At 42.0% G+C, this 15450-nt stretch overlaps 1 protein-coding gene across 1 annotated transcript in view; it reads left to right on the forward strand.

Annotated features, from left to right (window-relative positions):
• RGL1 (ral guanine nucleotide dissociation stimulator like 1) overlaps nucleotides 1-15450 on the forward strand; it is a 53188-nt gene that overhangs the window by 17694 nt on the left and 20044 nt on the right. The window contains exons 3-4 of the mRNA XM_030953274.1: nucleotides 2464-2672; nucleotides 7928-8005. Coding sequence (XP_030809134.1) covers nucleotides 2464-2672; nucleotides 7928-8005 — 287 coding nt within the window. The remainder of the gene's footprint in view (nucleotides 1-2463; nucleotides 2673-7927; nucleotides 8006-15450) is intronic.

The raw sequence follows: 15450 nt of genomic DNA on the forward strand, positions 1-15450 counted from the left end.
TATCTTGTAGGAAGCTGCTTGCTCATCACTTACTCTTGCAGATTATCAAGGTTACAATCTGTTGCCTGAAGAATCAAGATGAGATTTTAAAAGACATAAATCAGATTATAAAATGCCGTATCTGTTCGTTTTAGAGGACCAAGAAAACGTTACTGAAGCCCTCAAGTATTGAGGTTTGTGTTAGCCACTGGACACGGTGCTGAAGGAGACAAAGAGGAGCTAGGGAGCTTTTTTTGTTCTTTGGGTGCACAAAACAGTGCAAAACTGGTGTCATTTGTTGTACCACTAACTGTGGTCACCGTGCACCCCTGTCAAAAATTGCAGAGAGCTTTAGGAGCGTTTTTTCATGGTGGTGAGTAGAGGGTTCCTCTGAGCAGAGAGCTCTAAGGCAAACATGAAAACTCCTTTGCCTTTGGGTAGCCTGCTTGTGTCAGTGAAGAGATGCCCTCTTGATTAAATCCAGACTGAGCAGTTTCCTGTTAGCATGAAACTCAGCCCACAAGGTCTTGTTCTCAAAGCCTGTTATTGAGCTTGTCTGCCAAGTCCCTTTTCCTTTTAAACTTACAGGCAGAATTGCTAAAATAATACAAATACGAGCAATCCCAGAACTCTCACAATGATTTCTAACACTCTGATATTTTGCTGACAAAGTTTTAGATTTTTCAGAAACTGGGTTTTGTTTAGCTTTGGTGGGATTTTTTTTTTGAGTTTTGTTTCTTTTTAACATTCTCCCAACATGATGTCTTGGGGAAGTTGTAGTGTTGCAATTAATGGAAAATTTTGTGCGTGTATCAGTCTTGGAAGCAGATTCTGGCCTTGTTTTGAATATACTAACATGGGAGAATGAGAGGGTTTTATGTGCTCTGAGTAAATATGCCCATAAACCATTACACTGTGAGTGGGGCAATCTGCTGGATCAAAAATTAAGAGTTAAATGCAGTGGTGCAGACTTTCTTCTCTGTCTGAAAGTGGTTGTATTGTGTAACTAGTTATCTTCAAAAGTGTATCACAATTGTAAAATGAAGAGGCAGCAAGAAAATTGCAAATTTTTTTAATGCAACCAATTTTTTTTTAATGCAACTTAAGGAAAAATTTGAATGTAAGAGAACTACATAGTGATGACAGCATATCCTGTTAATAATTTTTCCGTAATGACAGACACACTTTTAGTTCATTTTTATAATTCATATATTTCCAGATGCACCTTTAAGTCAGACACATTGCAAGTTATGCACCTTTTAAAGATCCATGGAACAAAATGTAGCAAAGTATTCCCCTGTCTAGTCTGTTTTGCTTTTGTTTGCTTTTGTTTGTTTGTTTGGTTGGGTTTTTTTTTTAATGTTTTTAAATACAGACAGTAATGCTGTATTTTAATTTTGCAGCAAGGGTTTGTTGGATCTCATGAAGCTGGGAAATGAGATAGCAGAGCTTTGTAAATAATATTAGTGACGGAACTTTAGAATGATGTTAAAGACATCCATATTGTTTAAAACTGAAAAGGATGTCTGTTAGAAACAATTCCAAAGCAGTGGAGGGTAGTGATGTAAATAGGAAGTGGGTGGGGTATCTCTTTAAATTATCTTATTAAAAGATTTTTTTTTCCTTTTGTTTTGTCAGTATCCTGAGCCAGGGTTGGTAGTGACTGTCATTAACATGCTGTATTTGTGCCCTCACTGTCAAGGTGTTTGAGTAAATATTGGACTTTTTTATTTATAATCCCATTTTTTTTCCCACATACTTTGCAAAATAGAGTCACGAAAATACTTTTCTGAACTGCCCTCTAAATAATGACATAATTTAAGGAATTGTTCTTTCAGATTCAAAGCAGGCTGTAAGCATTTAAAACAAATGCTGTTTAAAAAACAAACCCACACACAATCCCAAACCCCAGATTTATGGACAATTATTGTGCCAAGTGGAATCTCTAAGAGAAAATTGGAATGTTAGGATGCCTTGTTTGCAAGATGAGTGTGACACTCTCCTTGCAAAAAGTATCTTGAAATGTTTTTGCACCAAATGTGTTCTGATCTTGGGTCCTGTGTGACACCCCAAAGTTGGTATTTTCAGCAAGGGAATCACAAGTGTCAGTGCTTAAGTTATGGTCAGTTTTCATGTTTATTCAGAAGTTAAAGGAAACACTGAACTGTCACTTTTATGCCTTTCAGTAATATTACTCTTTGTGGGATAATGGATTGTCTATTAGATAATAATATGTGGTGGAATCATGACTTGATAGTGATCACACTGTAAAATGGTTTTTTGAGCATGTCAGAGAAATGTTTTAAAATAAAGTTACTTAAAAACTCCATTATTTGATACTGCATTTGGTGCTTGGAGAGCACCAAAAATTGACAAAATCATTTAGTAACTGGTGATGGCCAATTCCTGTGCAAAGATAGGGTTTAATCTGTGTCAGGGATCTGCCTCCTGCCTGATTTTTGTGCTTTTTGTTTCATTTTGTAGGGTGAAGGAGACCAGTTACCCCCAGAGCACACTGTCAGACAGTATGAAACATCCAAGATCAGGGCTATAAAAGCTGGAACTTTGGAGAAATTGGTGGAGAACCTTCTCACAGCTTTTGGAGATGCAGATTTTTCCTACATCAGCATCTTCCTTGCAACATACAGGGCCTTTGCTTCTCCCAGGGCAGTGCTGGAGCTTCTTCTGGACAGGTAAGAGCCACTGCTGTGGAAATTTCCAGTGGAAATGGACCCATCGTTTGCCGCACAGGGGAAAGCTGTCAGGAACTTCTTCCCTTGCTTTTAGTGGGCATGGAATTAATAACCTGTTGTCAAGAATACTGCAAAATCCAGAATTTCAGCATAAAGGTCCAGCCTATAAATGCATTGCTGCTCACATCCCAAGACCCATCAAAGCATAGGTAAGGAAAGTGTGCCATGTCTGGCTGCTAAGGAACCCAGCTGAACCAACACAGCAAAATTAATTCAGGTTTCCTCCAAAACCCAACAGATTGCATGGGCTGCAAAGTCATATCTAGAATAGATTCCAAAATTTTGTTTGATACCAGTATTTTCAGACCTAGCTCTTCTGTTTGGGGGCTGCTGATTCAGAACAGGGGTTGTGGAAACACAAGAAAGAATTTGCTCTCGTGTTCTTTTACATCACATGAATATGCAGCCATAAATTTCTGCAGACAGCTCAAGAACTGCTAAATATTGTAAGAATCACTTTTATGGTCAGACTGTTAAATCATGGCAGCTGTGTCTGCATAAATGCTTGGGACACAGCATTAGTTTCTCGCCCCAAATTCTAACTGAGACATGGCTGGGTCAGGGGTGCTCTTATTTTAGGAGTTCATATTTATTGCAGTTTCAAAATCTGTGATCCACAGAAATGGTTGCTCTGGCATGAAGTAATTAGAACAGAGAAGGGGCATAAGAGCTCCTAGGGTTTAATTTTGTGCTAGGGTTTAATTTTGTACTGTCTCCCACTAGATAAAGAACAGGACATTGATAAATTATCTGTGCTTTTCTATCTGGAAACGATAGTCCTGTCTGCTGTGTAGGAAAGCTGTGTGGCTCAATTAGTAAAGATAATAATAATAACCTGACAATCAGGTAAGCAGTCAGCTGAGAAAAGAGCAGCCATCCTGGAGAGCAGACTTGGTTACAGTGACATTGACTGTTGTGTGCTTTATTCCTCAGTCCATCCCAGTTCTGGTTCAGAATGTGAGAAAGTATAAAAGTTGACAGTGGATAGGTACAAGAATATAAAAACATTGAGGCTCTAAGGAAGCTGGCCCTGACTTCCTCCTCTCACACTGATTAAAGAGTTGAAAATGTCTGGAGAGGGCAGGAAAGCCCAGGAGAACTGTCTCCATAGAACAGAACTCTCTTTCTGAGCCCATTTTTGATCTTGCTGGCTTATATACCTCTCTGAACATGTTACAATTTCCCCTTCAGAGGAATGGGCTGCCTGATCTTATCAGCATCACCCCCAGCCTTTTTTAATACATGAGAGGATCCATAGGAAATCCTAGGAGGTTACACTTCCTTCCCTTCTCACAAATCATAGGAGTGTAGTGCTTAAGAATCCATGGATGTTTCTCTTGGCTTTTTGTGTATCATGGATAGTCTAGAATTTTATGGCTTGGGAGAAAATACAGATTAAATTTAAGCCATAAAAGTTAGAACGATATGCATGTAGCTGAGGAATATGGACTTGTGAAGAAAAGCAGATGTTATAAGGAAAAAAATTGAAAAAAACCCATGGATAGTAATTGATTTTAACCAGCTTGTTTTTCATCTTTAGATTAATTGAGAATAAGTAGCCCAGAGCCTGCATTTTTGCAACTTTGTTTTTAGTGATACTTGTTAATAATCAGAGTGTAGAGACTAAAGTGGGTGTCGGTGCATAATTTGTGTTTTGTTTTGTGTGCCAGTGAAGCAATAATGAAAAAAAACCCACCAAAACCAAACCAAAGGCAGCACAGTTTTGGCATTTGTTGTGAGGTTCAGTTCCATCTGAAGAGCTTCTCTTATTCTTGGGGGTAGAGCACAAGGTCATGGAGTAAGGGAACAACTGGAAGTGCTGAGCTCTTGTTGTTTGCTCCAAGGGAGAACAGTGATGTGACCAGATCAAAAAAGGTGAGCAGCCTGTAAAAAGGCTGGGAGAGAGGAGGAGGCAACAGCATCCACATCATTTGCAGGGTATTTTATTTTGTAGGGCCATACTCACTGAAAAACCTCCTCCACAGTGTGTTTGGATCACCCTCAAGCCCAGTGCATTCAATTCCTGCTGAATTTGCTGTGGATACAGTGCTGCAGAATTGTTTGGTGAATGTGTTAGACTTACACAAAAAGTCCTGGGACTCTTGGGAGAACATCCTGGGAAATGTGTATGCCCTGTACCCTAAGAGTGTGGGGAAACCTGCTGGTCATTTGATGCTGTCTGCAGAGAATCCTGTCCAAGCAGTGCAGAGCTGACTGCATTTGGGGCAGGAAGCATTTATGGTGTCCAAAAGCAGGTGAGCTGCTGGAAATAAAAAAGTGGATCCTGTGCTTTAGAGAAACTTCAGTTTTAGAAACAGTTTCAGAAATGTGGTTGTTGCATTTTTAAATTTTCTTTCCTCCAGGACTTCACATTACCCTTTTGCTTTTGATGAAATTTGAGACAGAAGCCCTATTAATTTTTTTAAGCCAGATTCAGCCTATAAAGGTTTTCTTTTAAGATAGATTCGAAGTCACTAGACAAAATCTTGAGCAGAGACTGGTATGTTGAGAAGTGAGTGGGATGATTTGTGTTTCCAAAGCTATTTAGGAGTAATTGAACATCCACATCACTTTAGCATTCATGGGAGTTTGGCATCCAAGTGCAGCAGACAGCTTTGGAAATCTGCCAAGCTTTTAACACTGTACATTCTGATATTTTCTAGTTCTTTGGTACAAGGGGCCAGGGAGAGTTAAAAGATCCTGGTGGCATTTTGATGTAGGCTTCCATGGAAGTTCCTGGAGGGAAGGAGAGCAGCTCCTCCTGGCCCTGGATGTGGGGATAGAGTGTGGAATACCCAGGGATATTCCAAAGTGTGTTGGAAGCCAGAGTTGGTGAGCTAGCCACATGAGGTTAGAAGGAGGCCAAATTCCTCTCCTCCATAATGTATTTTGCCCTGATAACAGTGTTCCTCAGAAGTGGAGCTGTGCTGTGCTTGGCACAGGCACAGAGAAAGTAGCAACCAGTCCCTGTCTGGAGCAGTTTACAGAGGAGGAATTGAGACTGTTTGGTGGGAGAGCTGGAGCTGGGGAATGACAGTGAGGAACAAGTTAGATTTATGTTTCCCATCCATTCCTTTTGCAGGAGGAGGGTCTGCTGCAGGGTAAATGGAAAGGAACAAGGCAGAGGGGGAGTGTCAAAGGAATGGGTTCTGCAGTAGCAGAGCCACAGATTTTGGGACAGCAGCTTTGTGGTGTTGGACTCACTGCTGTTCCTGTAGCATCTGTTATTTCATCTCTTTTTCCTTTATGTCAGGTGGCTTGTCTACTCAGCTAGAGAAGTGTTTTCACTTCCATGATTCCATGTGTGTAGGAGTCAAACCACCTTATTTTTCCTGAGGATCTGGCCTTCCAAATTGCTTTTTTCAATGCTTACAAGCTTATTTAGGGTTTTGTTTGGGCCGGTTGCAGAGACCACCTTTCCTGATTATTTCTGAGTTAGTCACAATATTTTCCTCCCTCCCTCTTAAGAGAGATGCAGGGATGCATTTTCCACTCTGTTTTCCAGTGTTTAAACATTCAGTGTTACCCATTACATTCTGGTCTCATTTGCTTAGTCAGTCCCTTTGAGTGCAGTTTGTAACTTCCCAAATGCCAAGCAAGGCTGAAAAGTTCTGTGAGCTACAGGATCCTTTTGTTTCTCGTGTCTCTTTTTGTATGCAAAGCATTCCTACAAGCTGGGCAGTGAAAGGCTCTTTGTCCGGGAGCTGGTGAGAACAGAGCGCTGGAAGACTGCAGAAAGGCTGTTCCTCACATCAGTGGTGTTGTTAACTCCTCCTGACCCGTATTTAATGACCTGTTGTTCGTGGAGGGATGAGAGATAGGCAGAGATTTACATCTGGCAGCATGAGGAAGGATTGTATCCTTCTCCAGTTTTGCACAGAAAACTGCCTGCTCTTTATTGCTGTCTTAAGGATTTCTGCTGTAAAACTCAGCTTGTGTCTCTAGTGGGATTTAAACACAAGTGCCTGATGTTCTGCAAAGACATATTTAATATTTCATGCCATAGTAGGACAATGACGTTGGGACTCATCTCAGTAAGTTTTCCTCAAAAAATTAACTGCAGGTTTTGAAAATTGAATATAAAAATCTAATTTTTATTTAAAAAAAAAATCCCTGGCAGAAGGAAAGTACCTTTTGTCTACTGGCTGTGTTCTAGGCATTTTATAGAGTAGATGGCAGTGGAGAATGAAATCTCTCCCTTTAACAACAGGTCTGTGATCTTATATATAGACCAGTCCTTGAGGGGAGCATAAAACTACCACCACTTCCATCCATTGAAATGTTTTTGGATGGGTTTGTGACAGTTCTGACACGAACCTTCAGGACACAGCTCACTGTGCTCTCTGTGTCTGATGTTACCAGGTTGTAGCACAAGCACATAAGGATGCACTTGTTTTAACTCTTCAGATAAATTGAGATGTGTAAACTTAAATGGATTAAATCAGCTTGTCTTATTCTGGGCAGTGAGTAATCGTTCACCTTCATTAAAACTGCCTGTAGGGAGCCATGGAATTCCTCATGGATAATTATGGAGCTGTATATCTGAAACAATGGGCACTCCTGCTGAAAATGAAGTGGATGATAAGTGGATGATCCTGCCTGCAAGGCACAGGGTTGTGCCTTGTAGGTAAGAGATTTCCCTTTGGCACTCTTGGAGTTGTGCCCATGGCTCCCTCATTCCCAGTGCTGTTTTCACAGCATCGTGGGCTTTTCTCACTGATATCAGGAGTTTGGGCACAAAGTGAGCACTTGCCACCTAGGAAACCTTGAGATAACACTTGGAGCTGTTAGGGATGGCAGGTGCTAGAGACTCAGGAGCTGTATTGGAGAGGGTGGTTGTGTCACAGTCTCTTTGCACACTGGAATATTGCCTGGGAAAGGATGGAGTGAAAACAGGCAGAAGGATCTTGGAGCTGTGAGCAAAGACACTGTTTTGGTTGGTTCCTCCTGTGTGCAGGCTGCTTCATATAATTTAACAAATTAGGTTGGATGATACTGGCTCTTTCTTTAGGATTTTTTCCCTCCTAAATTAAATAATCTTCAAGGTCCTGAATTCTGCCCACCTGTTAAGACTCCTTGTAGTTTGAGCTGAAATCACTTTGTAGTTGTTTATGGTAATTGTATATGAATTGTGCTATTTGGAATTTTGCTTTTATTCACTAGAGTTTCTTCTGAACATCTGTCTCCTTTTTCAGATTTGGAAACCTGGAGACCTCAAACCAAGGAGAAGTGGCAAACCTGAATTCCTTGGAATCTGAGATGGTACTCAGGGCGTAAGTATGGATTTGCACTGTGGAGCAAGCCCCAGATAGGGTTTGGTCTTGGAGGAGGATGCAAGCAGCAGAGCTGTTGTTTCTGTTGAAAATTCACAGCACTGTTTGCATGCTTAAACAAGCTTGTGGAAAGGCCAAATACACATTGTCTTGTAACATATCCAATAATACAATCCCGGCATCTTTTGCAGGGAAATTGTTTTGGAATTAAACATGAGATGAACACATTTAGGCCAACATTTTGCTGATTAAACAAATGAGGAGTGTTTGTTTCCTCTGCCTTATCTGTGGCAGTAAGTGGTTATTGCTTATGAGTGATTTTTTTGGCATTACAGCAATGCCTGCAGAGCAAAGCTGAGGGTGACTCAGGCAACGTGTGTGCATGGGTCTTTTCTGTTAATACCCTATGATTTACAGTGCTGCTTTTAGAGTGAAATTTAAATTCTGAGGTCATCCTCATTTGCAAAAGAAATAGCAAAGCTGTTTTGAACTGCAGTTTAAATGAGAAAAAGGTGGTTTGGCTATCCTCCTAGGGTTTTATCTTTAGACATTGGGTGTAAAATGTGCCTTAGGTCATCTGCATTTGTACTTTGACATCTGTGGTTTGCATGCACTGTGGCATGCATGGTTATATTTGATTACAGAATGAAGATGCTTGATTCTTGTCAGCATTACTGGTTTTCTGTTCCTCTTGCCCCATGGGACGTGACATAGGAGCTCAACCCTCAGTCTCTCCTGACTGGTAAAATGTTTTGCTCCCATTTTGCCATAAGAACTCCTCAAAGAACAGCTGGTAGTTAAAACTTGGTTAAAGGCACCAAGGAGGCAGCATTAGGTCATGGGTAGAAGCAATAACAGTTAGTTAGTGGTTCCCACACTTCCATCCAGACTGAGCTCTCTTCCAACTTTGGGCAAACCATTTGACATTCCCTGATCTCAGTCATAAAACATGAGCTAAAGCTGTACCCTTCCTGAGAATAGCTGAAGGATTTATACTGGGGATGAGGAATTAATTTCACCAGTATAAACCATGGTGGGGTTAATCCCCCCAGCTGCCTTTTTGTAGACCCAGAGGACTTTGATGATGAGATGGAAAGTGAGTGAAAGTAATCTTGATGTTACCTCTGTCACTTGGGCTTTGGGCAAAATGCATCAGTTTTTAGTTATACCTGCAGGTGAGTGTGCAAGCAAATAGCATTTAGTAGGAGAGTGTTTGTTTTGGTTTGTTTCTTTCTTTGTTTTTAGTGGAAGTATTTTCCTCCTGGCATACATACAATTTACCAGCCTTGTCAGTTGCTTCTTGCTGCATCTGTGCTTTCTTCCCTCTTGGCACATAACATCTTTGCACAGCCAGGGAGGGACAAATGGATAAAGCCTCTGGTCCTGTTCCTGTCATAGCTCAACTTCTGATAGATTTTCTGACAGATTTTTTATCAGTTTAGTTCAGAACAGCTGATTTTGATCCTTTGGCCTTCATAAGATACCTTTTACATGTGAATTTGATATCTTTACTCAAATCCGTGTCTATAAAAAGTTCAACAATGAAATAAAAAAGTTATTTGTCAGGTCTATGTACATGTTTAAACAGATCCCATATAAATACGAATTCACTTTCCTTCCTTAAAAATTTCCATTGCTTTCAGTTGCTCTGACTACTTGTCTCTTAGGTATGATTAGTGGTATCTGGAAGGTGTTTGGCTTTGTAGTCCTGTTGTGAAACGTGTACTTCTGGTAGTTCAGGTTTTCTCTTGTCTGGGATAATTCCAATATAATTGCATTTGCCCTCTTTTCTCATAGAACAGAAACATGATATAATTGTGCTCTTGGTTTTATATGACTTGGAGAAAGAGGAGGAATCAGCAGTAGAGCTTTGTTATTTCTTGCCATTAACTCTGTATTTCTCAGAGGAAAAACATCTCATGGGGAAGCCTGTGGTGTGTGGCCAGAGACCTTCTGCATTCATCAGACTTCTGTTGTGGCAGCTCAGAGGCTTTACAAAGCCAGTTGGGCCATTAGAAGTGGGATGCAATTTAAAGCATTTCCACTGGTTTGACTCAAAAAAATGCTGCAGAAGTTAAGAACAACAAGGAGAGTTTATGACTCCTTAAGTACCTCATGGAACCTGAAAGAAGGAGGAGTAGCAAAACTGAGGGGTATGTGTGGAAGGAACATTGTTCTCTGTGGTGCACTGTAATCCCACAGGTTATTGCCTTCTACATTGAAATTCTCTGTGCTTTTTGCACTTGTAGTATAGAGCTGTGGTGTATTTTGAGGAGAATGCGTGATGTATACAACGTAATTAAAAAAATATATATGTGAATATTCCACACAGTGTTTATGTACCTGCTTCAGTGTTCAGAACCTGCAGATCCTAGAGTAGGGCTTGAGCACATTGGTGGCACAGCCTTGTTAGAGGGACTTATGGGAGCTTTAAGCCTGCCCTGCATTCCCAGATCCTGCAGTGGTTCCAGAGTGCTGCAGTGATGTGTAGTTGTTACTGACCCGAGATCACCTCAGCTGTATTCAGAAACATGCCCTCCTAGGACCCCTTCTCCCAAGGGGATTTTCTCCTCTTCACTTGAACATCATTACTGCCATTTCTTGGTGCTGAAGTGGTCAAAAAATTGTTTTTTTCAACAGGGGTCTGACTAATACGTGATTTAAACAAAGCTACCCTACTTTTCAAAATATCTTGGATCTTAGAGTTGTGAGTAAACTCATCAAAACCATGAAAAATTTTGTAAGCTTCAGACAACCTGCCTTTTTCATTCCCTATCAGGACCCACCTTAGCTTTTCATGTCCAGTAACTTGCTTTCCACACTTCTCACTACTTTCACTCAGACAGTTCATGATCACAAGTAACAGAAGAATAAAGTCTAGAAAAGGTCATCTATTCCAGCTAAACATCTGAGTTAGATGGACTTCAGCCTGTGTTTCCAGAAGTGTGATGCTGTGTCTCTTCGTTGTCTGATAAGAGAGTTGAAAGGAGTAGCTTGTTTGACCCTCTACCTCCTATAATTTTTTTGTTCTTCATGTTATCAACAAGATTGCCTTGTTCTATGTCTCATGCTGCATGTTTTTATGTCAAGAGGTGACAGACTTCCCTTCTCCTTGTAGGTTGTTGTTGTCTTTGGAGTCTTCTGTGTTCTCTGCATGGTTTTTAGCTTAGGACTTCTATTCACATTCAAAAAAATGTGTAACACACCAAGGTGTGTGACAATTCAGAATAAAACATGTATACATTAAACACAAATTATCAGCATGATGCATTGCATTAAGATTTCAAGAGGGTTAATAAAATTCTATGATAATTCATTTGTGTTCTTGCCTTTTAAATGTCCTAGTGAAGGACAGTGTTCATTTTGATTTCTGGGATTTTGGTTTCTGGGCAGTCAGTCCACTTCTGACAGATAGCTGCTCCCAAAGCACAGGCTCCACGAATTTAAAGAGGTGGTGTGTTAAAAGAGCAGACACTGCTTTCCCCAAAGGCTGACACTGAAGACCAGGCTGGGGACTGGAACTGAGAAAGGAACATAAAGCCTTCCCAATGTAAAATATTGTAGCTGCTTGTACCTGCTGGGATTCACTGGCTCTGCAGGATCCTGGGATGTCTCTGGGTAGTGTGAGGGTCCCAAGCCAGACCATGGCACTGGAATCCCTTGCTGTGACAAGCCTGTGACACCTGGGGAGCTGAGATCAAGGAGAGGTGCTGAGCTGGCTGACACCAGTTTTAAAGATTTGTGTTGGTGCAGTTCCCAGGAGGGATTCATTCCTGTCCAGACACACAAAAAGCTATCCAGGCTGGCAGTCCAGGCTTGCCTGTGATGTTTGCATTTGGGGAAGCCTAGTTTAATATCAGCTGTATCTAGTTCCTTGGAGACCTTACTCAAAAATACAGGAGGACAAACCTGGGAATACTTGCAGGAAAGGTTTTTTGAGAGGCAGGCATGTTGCTGTGTTGGCCTGTGGACTTGGACCAGGATTATTTGTTTGTTTGCTTTCCAGAGGTCTAACATTAGTACTGTCATGGCTTTTGAATCCTTGAGTAACAGCAAAAAGTCCTTTCCAGCCTCCTCTTGAACTACAAGGCTGTGGTTTCCTTCTGTTACTTTGCTTTTGTTTGGAGTCCATTGGTGGTGCTTTCCCTCAGATGGAAGACAGGCCACAGAAATGAATCAAAATACTTGGGGCTTCTTTGCTTGCCTTGAATATCAGCTCACAGTTGCATCCACTTTATTATCAAAGTGTGGAATTTATTCAGTAAAATTTGGAATTTGGCACAACTGAAAACCGCAGACAAAGCACCTTGAAGCTAAACTGAAGCCTTGTTTCATTCCACAGGATTTGGGGACAATAGTTCAAATAGAGAAAATTAAGGAATTATTCAGTGACTGCATGTCTTGCATGTTCACCTCTCCTCTTCTGCATCAAATTAGCAAATGCCCAAAACCTTCAGTGTAGCACCACAGCATTTTGAGTTTTTCATAGTGACAAGCAAACATTCTTCCATGGCTTTTTGTGCATTCAGATCTTCCTGACCAAAACTCTGTGTCTTTTGGTTCCTTCTGAACCAGACAGCCCCGCTGGAAAACAATGTGCACAGTTACAGCACTGCAGAAGTAAAATGGACTGAAACATTGTACCCCAGCACAATAGACACCAAAGGAATGTGAGACAAATGGAAGAAAGTTGACTGGAAGCTTCTGATGCCTGGGAAGTCCATGGTGGGGAGCAGTTAAGGTGCATTTGGGAAAGCAACAATTATTCATTCCAGTAAAGCAAATTAAGCTCAAACAAATCAGAAACCAGTGTGGTTACATGAAAAGCAGAGTCAAACACAGGACAGTGGGAGAGTTATGAAAACAACCAGAACCAAGCAGAAAAGAATAATTAGAAAGAAAATAATGATTGGTATCTCAATTAAAACAAAGAACTGCAAGCAGAGCTCTTCCCTTAGCAGCTTCACGTGTGTCCCAGCAAAAGTCTCCCTTATGTTAATTGAAAAAGGTTTTTCCAAATCAGACAGAGATGATAATTTGCTGGAGGTCATCAGGATGGTATTTATAAACAAACTGGGTGTGAGAAGCTGCCCTTGGAGCAGCCGTTTCTTGTGGTTTGCTTACATTTTACCCCCGATTCAACAAGCAAAACTGAGAAAATATGGGTGACTTAATTTAGTCTGTGTGAGCAAGCCTGAGAGTTAATGCCTGGACAGTGGAGGAAAGGGAATAGCCATCTGTAATGAGGATTTTCTCAATGGACTTAAGTATGCATTTGGCAAATTGTAGCTAGTTTTGTGCACGTTCTTATGGAATTTCATAAGAAATTAATCATTTAACCTCTTTTTGCAACTGAGGTTCCCCTTATTCTCCTTAAGTGTTGAGATTCTCTTCTCATTCTTTAGAAATAATTGTGGTAGGAAGAAAACACTACTTTTGCCTTTTTGGTCAGAAGTTGAGGTTTAACAAGTCCAAGTGCCAGGTCCTGCACTTGGGCCACAAAAGCCCCTGCAGCACTCCAGGCTGGGGACAGCGTGGCTGGACAGTGCCCAGGCACAAAGGGACCTGGGGGCACAACATGAGCCAGCAGAGTGCCCTGGTGGCCAAGAAGGCCAATGGACTTGGCCTGGATCGGGAATAGCAGGACCAGGGAAATCATCCTTCCCCTGTACTCAGCACTGGTGGGGTCACACCTGGAGTGCTGTGTGCAGTTCTGGGCCCTCAGCTTGGGAAGGACATTGAGATGCTCAAACATGTCCAGAGGAGGCAACTGATGAGGGGCTGGGAACACAAACCCTGTGAGGAACGACTGGGGGAGCTGGGGGTGCTCAGCCTGGAGAAAAGGAGGCTCAGGGGAGACCTCATCACTCTCTACAACCTCCTGAAAGGTGCCTGTAGTCAGGTGGGGTTGGTCTCTTCTCCCAGGTAACCACTGACAGGAGGGGACACAGTCTCAAACTGTGCCAGGGGAAGTTTATGTGAGATGTTAGAAAGAAATCCTCCACGGAAAGAGTCACTGGGCAATGGAATTGTCTACCTAGGGAGGTGGTGGAGTCACTGTCCCTGGTGGTGTTTTAAAAAAGACTGGATGTGGCACTCAGGGCCATGGTTTAGTTGATGAGGTGGTGTTAGGTCATGGGTTGGACTAGATGATTTCAAAGGTATTTCCAACCTAGTTAATTCTGTGATTGTGTGAAATGCTGTGTTTAATTCCTGTCAGATGCTGTCAGGACTGTTAGAGTTGTCTTCCCAGTAGAGACAAAGCCATGGAGAATTCCCACCTCCACTGTGCCCTGCTGAGCTGACAGAGTGTTGGGCCTGGAGCTGCCACAGCCCTGTGACCTGTGCAGCTCATGGGCAGAGGGGGGTGGGTGAGTTCTTGGTCCCAGTTTGTAAACAACAGGCTCAGATACATTTCTCCCCCTACCTGGATAGGTTTTAGAGACTGAAACCTTCAGAGATGGGCTCCAATCAAAGCTGGTGTGGAAATTAGATGACTTTCTGATAGGTGTGAAACTTGAAAGCATTGCTCAGCAGAGCCTGGAGTCTGTGGCCAGCAGCACAGGAGTTAAACATTGAAAGTTTTTTTTTTTCTGTATGGGCAGGAAAGGAAGAATTTATAGCTCATAATCAACCCATGAAAAATGTAGTCTGTAGTGTTTCTTTCCTGTCTTGGAAGGCCCCTGTTCCTATCTGAGTCTGTTGAGTATGGAGAGTTTCTTTGCAAGGGCAGCAAATATAAAGCTACTGCAAGATTTGGGCAAGTGTCCAGCCCATTTCTGGAAAGCTGCATTATTCCCTGGCACTCCAGTGGAACAGCTGGGCAGCAGGAGATCACTAGGGCACAGTGTACCTCTTCTCTCTTTCCCATTTCCCCTCTTGACTGAAATGATTTTGCTGGCAAATTCAGTGTCTGTAACAGCTGTGAACTCTTCACCCTGCTCTGGGAGACTCTGTCTGTCTTAAACTCTGTTTATTGTTCAGCTTAAGAAAGTGGCCACCAACCAAGCCTCTAGAAACTGAGCTTAGTGTAGAGAGTGTGAAAAGTATTAGTACAAAAACTTGTCCTGGGGAGAGGTTCCTATTTCCAAATCATGGCTGAATTGGCCAGTGGTTATAGGAATAGAACATCTAGCTTGGCTTTTGGTTTTGGGACCAGTGGGGTGATGTTTTGTGATGTGGGTGGGGAAAAGGATCATGGAGCAAGAGGAAATGAACTCTCTGGGCATGGAGTGTGAGGCACAGTGTTCCCTGTGTGTGGTGGGAATCAGAGGAAAATGCTGTGGGTACATAGGACAGGGGTGTTTGTGGCTGTTGGTGCTCTGTGGCAGCACTCTGGGTGTGTGTGGGGCTAGAGGGGACAGCTGAAACTGGGAGGGTGGTGGCAGAGTCTGGGAGCATCACTGGCAGCATCTGCCTGTTGTGGTGTTTCCTGGCCTTGGGCT

The sequence above is a fragment of the Camarhynchus parvulus genome, chromosome 8 (assembly GCF_901933205.1).
Source record: "Camarhynchus parvulus chromosome 8, STF_HiC, whole genome shotgun sequence".
NCBI lineage: Eukaryota > Metazoa > Chordata > Aves > Passeriformes > Thraupidae > Camarhynchus > Camarhynchus parvulus.